The sequence below is a fragment of the Physeter macrocephalus genome, chromosome 5, assembly GCF_002837175.3.
Source record: "Physeter macrocephalus isolate SW-GA chromosome 5, ASM283717v5, whole genome shotgun sequence".
In the NCBI taxonomy this organism is placed as follows: domain Eukaryota; kingdom Metazoa; phylum Chordata; class Mammalia; order Artiodactyla; family Physeteridae; genus Physeter; species Physeter macrocephalus.
Genome location: NC_041218.1, coordinates 52,011,048 through 52,022,781, shown reverse-complemented (window position 1 = coordinate 52,022,781; position 11,734 = coordinate 52,011,048). Strand labels below are relative to the sequence as shown.

Below are 11,734 nucleotides of genomic sequence, written 5' to 3'. Positions count from 1 at the left end.
TGACCATATTCATTTAGCCACAAGCCAATCTTATTTAAATCAGGATAGAAATATTACATCAGCTATTCATGACCTGAATTCTAGTGTATGAGATCAATTTAAATATGGTACACATAAAAAGTCATGAGACATTTGTCTCATAATAAATAAGGCAGTGGCCAACTATTACTCATTAGTAGCTTTTTTGAGATAAGCTATCAAGTCTGCCCTTTCTCCCTTCTTCTTAATGCCAGCGAAGATCATTTTTGTTCCAGGGATGTACTTCTTGGGATTCTCCAAATACTCCATCAGCGTCTCCTCTCCCCAGGTGATGCCTAAACAAGGAGGGATGTATTGTTAAGTATGTCACACTCCTGAAAAAGTGCTTACCAAAGGTTACATTCATGCAACTTGTGCTTGTGTTAGTTAACAATGGCCCCCCTCTTACCTTTGTTCTTGTTGGCATCTGTGTAAGAGAATCCGACAGCCTGACCTGTCTTTCGCCCAAACAGACCATGGAGATTTGGCCCAGTCTTGTGCTTGCCTCCCTTTTCCACAGTATGGCACTGGGCACACTTCTGAACAAAAATCTTCTTGCCCTTCTCAACATCACCCATTTTTAAATCTAAAAATGAAAGACTCAATTAATTTTTTCTCCAATAAAAAAAGTGTAAACCAATGATCAACTCCAGCCACTAACTCACTGCAAACTTATGACATTATATACCAGGTTGAATTTTGTTTTACTTAGTTCACTTGCAAAAGATTCTTTAATACAAAAAACACTATCTTGAAGAACTTCCTTAAAAACACGTCTCTGTGTGTCAACTAAAAATTGGCACTTGACATCTGCCTCTACAAGCATTAAGGCACAAGCCACTGCAGCTGCTGACCTTCAACACATCCTGAAGAGTTCAGGGTAGAGATCAGGAATAACGCACTCTGTGGTCTGGGAAAAACTAGCAAAACAGGCCTTTAGATAAATAACCCCTAGTTGGGTAACCAGGATCCCACAAGCGCATGCTGGGGCCGAGAAAAAAAAAAAAGAAATGCTGTCTCCCAGTCTCTAGTCCTCATTTTGTCCCAAACAGAACTTACAACTCTTACATTGTGCATTTTTTTCCAGTTGACATAAGTGATGAAAGCAAATTTGAAACCTACTTCAAAACCATTTCAAAAGATGACATCAAGGTCATAAAGTCACAAATCTGAATAAGCTGAACTGTGAATATATTAAACCCAAACCACCAAAATTCCAACTTTTAAGGCGGTCTAATTATTCATACTACAATTTAAAGCAACCTCTCTCTGAAGATAAGGCAAAATACATTTTTACAAAAAGGGAGATAATGGTTGATTCAGCCTGCTCAGGTCCCTCTAAATTGCCCTGCTGTGGGTGGGAGGCCAGCAGCAGGCTTTTGAGGTTTCCCCGGGAACGCCCATTCTCCAGCTCTGGGATCCCAGGGGAAGACCACGAGGTCATCCATCCAAGCCGGTTTCAAGGAGACTGTGATGAAACCTACCTCTCCGAGGTGCCTGAGCAGGTTAAGGGGGGAAGCGACAGGTAGCCAGGAAAAGTAATGACTGATTGGAAGAGCAGCAGCTTTTGCTCTCTTGGAAAGAGGACGTGAAGCGCTGCGCGCCGTCCCCCGACTCCCGCCCTCACTCCGGAAGAAATCTTGTCTATCATTGCCATAGCCCCGCAGTCCCGACAACGGAAGGCCCGCGTCTCGGAAGGAACCGCGAACAAGCCGCCTCCGAACTTTCAGGACCTTGACCGAGACCACGCCACGACCTAGTTAGGGTCCCGCCCCACCTCACGCCGTAGCCCGCCGGGCTGGGCGCAGTCCGGGGCCCCCACTTCCTGTCCCCCACCCGGCCCCCGCTCACGGGCCTCAGTCCACCCGCGTGCCCCCCACGCAGGCGCGCGCCCTCATGGCTCGGTTTCTCGCCCGCCGTGGCCTCCGCGCCCCGCGCCCACCGTTCTTTCTCCGTGTACGACTAAGCCGCTCCCACTCGCAAGCAGAACGTCCCGCTCTCTAATCCCAAGGACACGCCGGTCCGCGCCTATGTAAGGGTGATAATGCAACCAAACTGGCTCCGCCCTCTGCCCTCCTTACGTGCGGCCCGGCGAACTGATACGTAGTGACGTTGCCGCGCCCCATTGGCTCGGGTCTCCGGGGCTGAGTTAGGACCCTGCGCGCGCGCATGCCGGCTAGTACTCTGAAGGGAACAGCGTGAATGCCCTTCCTCTCCCGGTCTTTCCCTCCCGGCAGTTACGACAGGCCCTTAGAGGTACGACACGGAGGTTTTGCCGGGAGGGGCTGACATCAACCTCGGGCCTTAGGGTGCATGCGCGTGCCGACGGGGAGGGTGGAGCGGAGTCGAGGGGTGGATCGAGGGCATTAACCTGTAAGGTAACGGGTCTCCTGCTGGTTGACGTAATGGTGTTTGAGCCGCACGTTTTGCCTGCTTAGAGGGAGACGGTCATCTTTGACAAACCTAGAGGTCTCCTGGCTATCATCCCTTCACCTGGCAATCTTTACCCAAACTCGGTCGTATTTCCGCGGCTGGCGCCAGCTGCACCCCAAAAAAATAACCCGAAACCAGGAGTTAAAGAGTTGGACACGAGCTCCTGACCTTGTTCTTGTTTTGCTTCCACCCTGTGACTTTAAGTCATCTTCTTCCAAATCTCCCCTTGATGGAGCCCAGAAGACTGGGGCAGGTGTGGCAGTTGAGGCAGAGACTGGATTATAGCTCTGGTCCTTCAGCTGCAGGCTTCTTTTCTGCCAACACCCGATTCTCGCGTTTGTGTGCAAAAAGAGCGAGGAGTGTGTGCGAACAGCCTGCAGGAAGAAACATTTTTAACGTGGTTAGAGAATTCTTGGAAATCTAGAGAGAATTTGCATCCCAGCTAACCTAGGCGAAGGTCATGTTCAAGTAAGCTAATGTGGTTGGCCTTTAGATAAATAACCCCTGGTTGGGTAACTAATATTAGAAATTCTAATTCTAATATTAGAAATGCAGTTTTGATCACTACAACTTCCAGTAATCATACTTTTCCTCCAGAACTAGCTCCCCTTCCTGACATGCTCCGTTTTGTCAGTGGGAAATTTCTCGACTCCCTTCTCCCTCAAGCCCCCGAGTTCGAATGCATTTTTCCTCCTTTCCCATATTCTGTCTAACGCTGCCGTATTCATTCAGTCAAGTGTTTATTGAATGCATATTATGTGCCAGGCACTGTCTAGAAACGTGGAGTAAATCAGTGGGGTATTCTTCTCTGGTGGAGCTAACATTCTACCATCTTCCTCTCGCCTCCAGATTAAGCAATAGATACCAGGAGGTTAACCTAGATTGCCTCAGATCCCTCTTAAACCACAGTTCCTATAATTTTTGCTCCAGACCATTTATTTCCCTATGAGTAGATTATTTTTTATTGTTTTCTAACTGTGTCCCTATTTCCCATTTCCCTCTCTCTAATCTCACACACTGCTGCCACAGAAGTGTGCTATAAAACAGAGCAGAAATCACAACTTGACTATTCAAGACATTTTGTGCCTTTTGGAGGGGACCAAGATAGTGTTTAAATGTACTACTGAAGTAGGCTCATTTGGCTAGGTACCCAAGTTTTTGAAAGACCAAGCTTAGCAACACTTTGCAAATTCAGCCTATACTTCTGAAGCCAAGTCCTGATATTGCCGCACATATCCCTTCAAGGAGTACTTGGTCCTTAAATAATTGTCCTATTAAAATCTTCTGTGTTTGTGGTATCAGAAGTTACTAGTCTTTGTTCAACTGACTGCTGGGGAGTAACAGCATAGTGCTGGTACTGCAGGTCATGTAGAAGTAGCAATAAATCAACTGGCCTAGTGAATTGATTGACATTTCAAGTTTATTCCTATGAGGGGGAGAGTAGAAAACCAGAAGTTCTTAATACTTTTAACTAAGGAAGTTGTGGATTAAGAGTCTTGTTATTGAAAGTAATGGGAAAATGAGGAGAAAGAGAACAAGAGCAAAAATGAACACTTGGCACATTCCTGTAGTAAAGCAGATACCATAAAATTTGTGCTTAATATCCGTGTATTCAGGTTCTAAAGAGAGTCATAGTGCTTACAGTGTATTCAAGATACCTGAGAGAATTAGTTGAGGAGAACAGTAATATTCTGCAAGTTGCTCTGTTTCATGTTCATATATCTGTTCTCTCTACCTCCATCTTCTGCTAGAGTAGTGGCTGGTAAGAGGTATAACCATTATAAAACAAATGCCTTAGATTTCTCCTTCCAGCAACACAATGGGTGACATATTTTTAAAAACCTTCATGATGAAAAAAATCTAGTAAAATACCACCCCCTCAAATCAAAATATAATGAGGTTGCAAGAAAGTGAGGGAAATCTGGTTGGGGGCAGGGGTGAGGCAGGGAATAAGAACTGAAAACTGTGATAAGCACAAGCTGATTTCTAGAGCCACCTTATGGACGTTTGCTGAAGTGAAAGAGCCTTAGGCTTTAAGAGCAGCTCTGTGGAATAGAAGTAAAGCTTATACAAGGGAGGAGTGGGGGAGGGGGGGGATGGTTGGCTGAGGCCCCTGCATAACCCTGGAACACTTGAATCTAAAGGATAAAATAGAGTCTGCTTACTGGCAAAGGGAAGAACCAAGTTAGTCTTGTCTGGCTTGGCCTTAGGTACTGGGTGGGAGGAAAAAGTATCCCCTGATAATTCATAACCACAGGTCTGCCCTCATGCAGGTTTAGGGTTTGATTTTATTTTACCTGCATGGTCTGAGGAACCTCTAGCAGAAAAATGAGCAAAGTAGTTGTGTATGGGCAGTGTATTCTGGGGTCTGGCAAAAACAAACTCCAATTTCCAGAGGAATGTCTCAACCCAGGCCCCTTGAATTCCCACACTCTTAAGAAATGCCAAGCATGAGATGATGATGATGAGAAACAACAATGAGAAAAATTACAGTCCATAGGTGTTGGAATTATTAGATATCGTTGGGGAAGTAAAAACCTTACCAACAAAGAGAGACCTCGTCACATCACTGTGGAAAGAAAGCAAACACATTTATTGTTGAATAAGCACATTATAAAATAGCTGTATTATAGGTAATCCACAAGAAACTACCAAATCAGAATAAGACCTCACACAATTTATACAGCTAAGCTAATTATAATGCTTTTCTCTCACGCTGTTTTTGAGCTAGCTTATAACATGAGGCTTTGGGATCAGTAGTACCCTATTTTCCATTTGGCAGCACGAGTATCACTTATTTGGATTAATAGTAACTTGTTTTCCATAGGAGGATTTGACATCACAGTTTGTGGCCAGATCCTTCTTAGTTAAGTTTTTATTTTTTCACATTCCTTCACCCTAAGTTCACTTGGGATTTGTGGTAGCCATTTAATTAGTTGTCCTCATCCAAAAGAAAAATAAAACTTTTATCTTCCTGAGAAACAAATGGTTACACCTACATTAAGCTCCCAAGGTGAAGCTGTATCTTCCTAGGTGTTTACATTTCAAAACAGTTGAAGCCCAGGCCTTCAGAGAAACTTATTTACATTCCAAAAGGTTAGAGTGAGAATTTAGGCTCTTTAGATTTTCCTAGGAAACACTCTTAGAAGGAGGGAGAGAGTGGAAATGGTTTCTTTTTCCTTTATAAACAGAAAAAATAATTTTTATTTATCTTTACAATGAAATGACATTGAAAACATTTAGATAAACAAAAGAAGGAAACAAAAACGTGCAACAAACAAGGGACTATCAAAAATAATGTGGCTGATTTTAAAAAGAGCCAAAGATAATTTCGATAAATGAAAGTTATAATCATTGAAATAAACAATATAGTATGATAAGCTTTATAGAAAATTCAAGGACAAGCAAATCTAAGCCATAGCTACAACTAAAGGAAATGATAAACACAAATACATACTGTAATTCTGAGAGGGCAGGCCAGGGAATAGAATGAGGAGGAGCATATAGGTAGATAGAGGTTTTTGATAATATTTGAGTGATTGGATTATAGATTAATTGGTTTTTTAAAAATATAAAATAAATAAATATGGCCAGCCATCCCACATTAAAAACTCAAAAGAATGGGCCACAAAGCATATTTTAAAAACAGTTTAAAAAAAGACACAAATGAAAGAAATAATGAACTGGAAGGTAGATATAAAGAAATTACTAAAGGTAATATAGAAAACAGATGGTTGACTATAGAAAAGAGAAATTAGAGAAGTTAAGACATAGGAAAGATAAAACAAGGAGGTCTATTTAGAGTTCCAGAAAAATAAAATGGAGAAAATTGGGGAGAGGCCTATGTTTGACAATATAGTGTCTGAGAATTTTCCAAAACTGTTTTAAGACATGAGTCTCAGATTCAGGAAGCACATGAATGCAAGCAGGATAAACAAAATCAACATTAAGACACATGTTGGTGGAACATCAGAACCCTCAAGACAAAGAGAAGTGTTTAAAATAATCAGGTATAGAGACTTCCCTGGAGGTCCAGTGGTTAAGACTCTGTGCTTCCACGGCAGGGGACACAGGTTTGATCCCTGGTCAGGGAATTAAGATCCCACATGCGGTGTGGCCAAAAAATTAAATTTAAAAAAAATCAGATGTAAAATATTATCTACTTAAAAAATCGCAAATAGATGTATAACAGGTTTCTCAATAGCAACAATGAAAACCAGAAGTCAGTAGAGTAGCTGAACAGTAAAGTAAAGCAGTAGAGTAAAAAATAGAAGTCCTTAACATCTCAACTGATTGAAAAAATAGGTGTAAAGCCAGAATTATGTATCTAGCTAAACTTTTATTCAAGAATGAAGGCAAAAAATATTTACAGAAAAGCAAAGTGAGAGTTTATCACCAACAGATTCTTACTAGAAAAACCTCTAAAGAATATACTTTAAAAAAGGTAGAAAATTATCCCAAAGGAAGCCTGAAATTCAAGAAGGAAGGGTGAAAAAAGTAAATACATGGATAAATCTAATGAAAACATTAACTGTGTAAAAAATAAAAATGTCTAATTTGGAAAGTAAAAGCCAAAGTAGTTAAAATATTCACTATAACATTTAAGATGGGAGAGTATGATCAGAGTTTAGTTTTAAGTTCTGTATATTGTTCTTGAAGTAGTCCTGTTAAAACTTTAAGCATAACCACCAAATGGATAGGAATAGAGTGTATAACTTCTGAAACACTTAAAAGTAAAATGGAATTTAAAAATTTACCCAATCCTGAAGATGTTAGGGAAGGAGAAAAATACACAGAATGTCAAAAGTTCTGCTTCCAGGAACAACAGAGTAGTTAATGCGGACGAACTCTTTGCTGAAGACAATTTGAAAAGCTGGGTGTTTTAGTTATCTACTGCATAACAAGTCACCCTAAAACTCATCAGCTTAAAACACAAACATATTTATCATCTTACAATTTCTGTGGGTCAGGAATCTGGAAGCATTTCAGCTGTGTTCTGATTCTGGCTCAGGGTCTCAGGAGTTTGTAGTCACAAACTGTTGGACAGAGCTCAAATAGGACTGGAGAATCCAATTCCAAGCTCATTTGTATGGTTGTCAGGCTTCAGTTCCTTGTCGGCTCTTGGCTGAAGGCCTCTGGATGGGACTGCTTACACTCTAGAAGCTTGCTTCCCCCAGACTGAGAGATAGAGAACCCAAGACAGAGGCCAGTCTTTTATAACCTTTTATAATCTTATGATATACCATCACTTCTACCATTGGTCACAGAGACTAACACTGGTACAATGCAGGAGGGGCCTTCCCAAGTGTATAAATACTATGATGCAGAGATCACTGGGCACACTGGGTGATAATAGCCACATGCTTATTTATCTATAGATATCTAGATATCTACCTATATCTCTATAATATCAATTCAGCTCTTGCAGAGGTTGTGGAACCTGGTACCTGGTAAACAACTCTTGCATTAGGTCAGCATTTCAAAGGGCTACACCCTGGGTGTGAGGGTGAACTGGAAGGAAAACAGTTCTTACGAGGTCTGTAGCCTGACTTCTTTTCTGGTTGGCCAAGGGAAACCTAAAATTTTGAATATGGAATAAGGAATTCTGTTGCCTTCAGCCACCTGGCAAAACCAAATGAAAACTCTCTCTGGAAGAAGATAAAATCAGACTAGATCTCAAATTACTTCTACAATAAAGTTTTAAGATAAAGTGCTCAGCAAAGAAAGAAAGATAACTAGATACACAATATGAGTGAGAACCAGCAGAAGCAAGGACTCCAGATTTTGGAATTATCAGACAGACTATAAAACATTTGTTTATTATGTTCTAGAGATAAAAGCCAGGCTTGAAAATTTTAGAAGGGAACTGGAAAGTATATTTTCAAAAAATATGACATAACAAGTGTGAAAAAGAATCAAATAGAAATTTTGGAACTGATAAAAAACAAAAGAGAATACAAGATTAAAACAATAATACGAAAAAAAAATTTTAAGAGGATACAGTGATAATGTATAATGTACTTTTTGTGGGGTCCCAGAAGGAGAGAAGAGAGAATGGGGTAGAAGCAATATTTGAAAGATATAAGTCCAGAGATTCAAGAAACCCTGTGATTCCCAAATCTGTAAAAAACCAAAGATAATAACTTAAAGCCAAATGAGAAAAACACATTCAAAAACCTTTTAGACAGTTAAGTTTTCTACAGCAACAACAGAAGCCAGAAGACAGTATATGGATAGCTTCAACGTACTGAAAGAAAATAACTGTCAAGTTAAATTCTTTATCTGGCAAACATATCTCTTAAGAATGAAAGAAAAAGACATTTCAAACAAAAACTGAGCTTGCTACCAGCATATCCACACTGAAGGAAATTCTGAAAGGTGTTCTTTAGACAAAAGGAGAATGATTCCAGATTGAGAGATCAGAGATGAAGTTAGAGATTAACTCATTTTTTAAAAATACATGATCGTATTTTATTTATTTTATTTATTTATTTTATTTATTTGTTTATTTATTTTAATAAATTTATTTATTTATTTATTGGCTGCGTTGGGTCTTTGTTGCTGTGCGTGGGCTTTCTCTAGTGCAGTGAGCGGGGGCTACTCTTTGTTGTGGTGCACGGGTTTCTCATTGCGGTGGCTTCTCTTGTTTCGGAGGACAAGCTCTAAGTGCGCGGGCTTCAGTAGTTGTGGCATGTGGGCTCAGTAGTTGTGGCTTGCGGGCCCTAGAGCGCAGGCTCAGTAGTTGTGACACACGGGCTTAGTTGCTCCGTGGCATGTGGGATCTTCCTGGACCAGGGCTCAAACCCATGTCCCCTGTATTGGCAGGTGGATTCTTAACCACTGCACCACCAGGGAAGTCCCGAGATTAACTCATTATTGACCAGGGGATTTTTGCAGAAACTGATGCCCATGACTGGTGATTTTTATTTTGGCTGGCCAAAAATTAATTCTGTTATTTCACTATCACTTTGCAGGTTATTTACATTCAATAGTTATATCTGACACACCTGTAAAGTCTTCTAATTTTTGTGAAATGTTGTCTTCAATCCCCTCTTCTGTAGAAGCAAAGGAGCATTCTCTAGCACCGTGAGTTTCATTTTCACTTTCCACATCAGAATCAATCACTAAGGTTTTTTGTCTTTTTCTTGGCCTAATATTCACATTGTCGGAATCAGAACTATATTCTAAAGAACTATCATCTTCTTAGACATTAGTATATATGTTGCTGAGACAATCAGAGAAAGTATCTGCATAAAATTCACTGAAAAATTCTTCTTCACTCAAAATTTTGTGATGCATCATTTTTGAAAAATTACTTTTATAATATACACAAGGTTGGAACAAAAACCTAATGGAGCAAAATGTGAATGATAACGACAATCACAAGTTGTATAATGAACTCTTGATAAATGTTAAGCTCTAACAACTTCGCATGGTGATGTTAATTGTATCACTCTCTAAAAATGTATTAATATGTCTCCAGTCAATAATGTGTTTAAGGGTAATAAAATAGGTAAATATGTGGTTGAATCCAAATGAACACTGGTCAAATAGTAATGTCCTTTGTAGTTGAAATATATACATGACAGCAATAGCATATAAGTCAATAGAAAAGTAAATAAAATTGAAATATTCTAAGATCCTTGCATTATCCAGGAAAAGGGTATATTTTCTTTCGTTCTTTCTTTTTTTTTTTTTTGGCCATGCAGCTTGTGGGATCTCAATTCCCTGACCAGGGATCAAACCCGGGTCCCTGGCAGTGAGAGTGATGAGTCCTAACCACTGGACTGCCAGGGAATTCCCTATTTTCTAGGGAAACTAATAAGGTAATATATCATATTAAAATAGTATATTTTCAAAGTAATGGGAAAAATAAAATGGTGTTTAATTTTTTAAAAAAAGACAAGAAAAAAGAGAAAAATAAACAGGCAGGAAAAAAAACACCACATTGTAAGATGGTAGAGTAAAACCCAATTAGATCAGTTGTTATATTAAATGAACTTAATTCTGTAGTTTTTTGTTGTTGTTGTTTTGTTTTGTTTTGCTTTTTAAAAAAATCTTGGCCAGGCCACACAGCTTGCAGGATCTCAGTTCCGTGACCAGGGATTGAACCCGGGCCATGGCAGTGAAAGCGCCAAACCCTAACCACTAGACCACCAGGGAACTCCCTAAATTCTGTAGTTTTATTTTTCTTTTTAAGCATTTATTTATTTATTTATGGCTGCATTGGTTCTTTGTTGATGCTCACGGGCTTTCTCTAGTTGTGTCGGGTGGGGGCTACTCTTTGTTTTGGAGCACGGGCTCCTAGGCACACGGGCTTCAGTAGTTGTGGCACGTGGGCTCAGTAGTTGTGGCTCATGGGCTCCAGAGTGCAGGCTTGGTAGTTGTGGCGCACAGGTTTAGTTGCTCTGCGGCATGTGGGATCTTCCCAGACCAGGGATCGAACCCGTGTCCCCTGCATTGGCAGGTGGATTCTTAACCACTGTGCCACCAGGGAAGTCTAATTCTATAGTTATAAGACAAACGATTTCAAAAAAAATTTTTTTTCCTAAAACAAATATTTGCTTTTTACAAAAGTGTATCTAAAGCATAAGAATGTTTGAAAGTAAAAGAATGGAGTAATATAACAGATAAATGTCTGGTAAGAAAGATGAAGAAAAAAGGCACTAAAAATTCATGTGAAAAATGACAAATCATGTAGACACTGAAAAAAAAGCATTATTTTATTGAAGATTTAGATCAAATGAAAATTCCTTGAAAAGTAGAATTTATCAAAACTGACATAGGAATAAAGAGCAAACAAATAATGCTATTTAAAAAAATAAAAGAGGGGACTTCGCTGGTGGTGCAGTGGATAAGACTCCGTGCTCCCAATGCAGGGGGCCTGGGTTTGATCCCTGGTCAGAGAACTAGATCCCACATGCATGCCGCAACTAAGAGTTCTCATACCACAACTAAGGAGCCCACATGCTACAGCTGAGGAGCCAGAGAGCTGCAGCTTAGGAGCCCGCCTGCTGCAACTAAGACCTGGTGCAACCAAATAAATAAATATTTTTTAAAAAGAATAGAAAAGAAAAAATTCTTTAAAATTAAAGAAATTGAATCCATAATTTAAAGACTTTCCACAAGGAAAACTCTAGGCCCAGATGGCCCCAGTGGTAAATTGTACCAAACATTTAAGGAAGAAATAATCCCAATAACTAATAAATTCTTTTGGAGGACAGAAAAAGAGTATACTTACGTATATATATGGAACTGCAGCTTCAATTAGCATTATAGCCTT

The 11,734-nt window shown here is 39.9% G+C and overlaps 1 protein-coding gene and 1 long non-coding RNA gene across 6 annotated transcripts in view; one reads left to right on the top strand and one right to left on the bottom strand.

The window, feature by feature from the left end:
* Positions 1–123: 123 nt before the first annotated feature.
* Positions 124–2,805, bottom strand: CYCS (cytochrome c, somatic). Of its 2 annotated transcripts, none has more exons than XM_028489967.2 (3): positions 2,620–2,805; positions 428–604; positions 124–314 (listed from the first exon to the last, which is right to left on the bottom strand). In XM_028489967.2, exons 2-3 carry the CDS (start codon positions 594–596, stop codon positions 166–168), a joined length of 318 nt encoding a protein of 105 aa, XP_028345768.1. In that variant the 5' UTR covers positions 597–604; positions 2,620–2,805; the 3' UTR covers positions 124–165. The 2 variants fall into 2 exon arrangements, with proteins under 2 accessions (XP_028345768.1, XP_023986317.1); XM_024130549.3 differs by lacking the exon at positions 2,620–2,805 and adding an exon at positions 1,961–2,059.
* The window catches only part of LOC114486312 (uncharacterized), an 88,275-nt gene continuing 78,646 nt past the window's right edge, over positions 2,106–11,734 (top strand). For 2 of the 4 annotated variants that reach the window (XR_003679863.1, XR_003679861.1), the window contains exon 1: positions 2,106–2,274. This is a non-coding gene — a long non-coding RNA (uncharacterized lncRNA). Of the gene's footprint in view, positions 2,275–10,049; positions 10,278–11,734 lie in introns of those variants that run through there. The other 2 variants (XR_003679865.2, XR_008617400.1) reach the window with 1 other exon arrangement.

Coding starts and splice junctions, on each gene's coding strand:
- CYCS (XM_028489967.2), bottom strand. CDS start 596: ATGGGTGATGTTGAGAAGGGCAAGAAGATTTTTGTTCAGAAGTGTGCC. Junction 315..427: donor AGATGCCAACAAGAACAAAG/GTAAGAGGGGGG, acceptor CTCCTTGTTTAG/GCATCACCTGGGGAGAGGAG.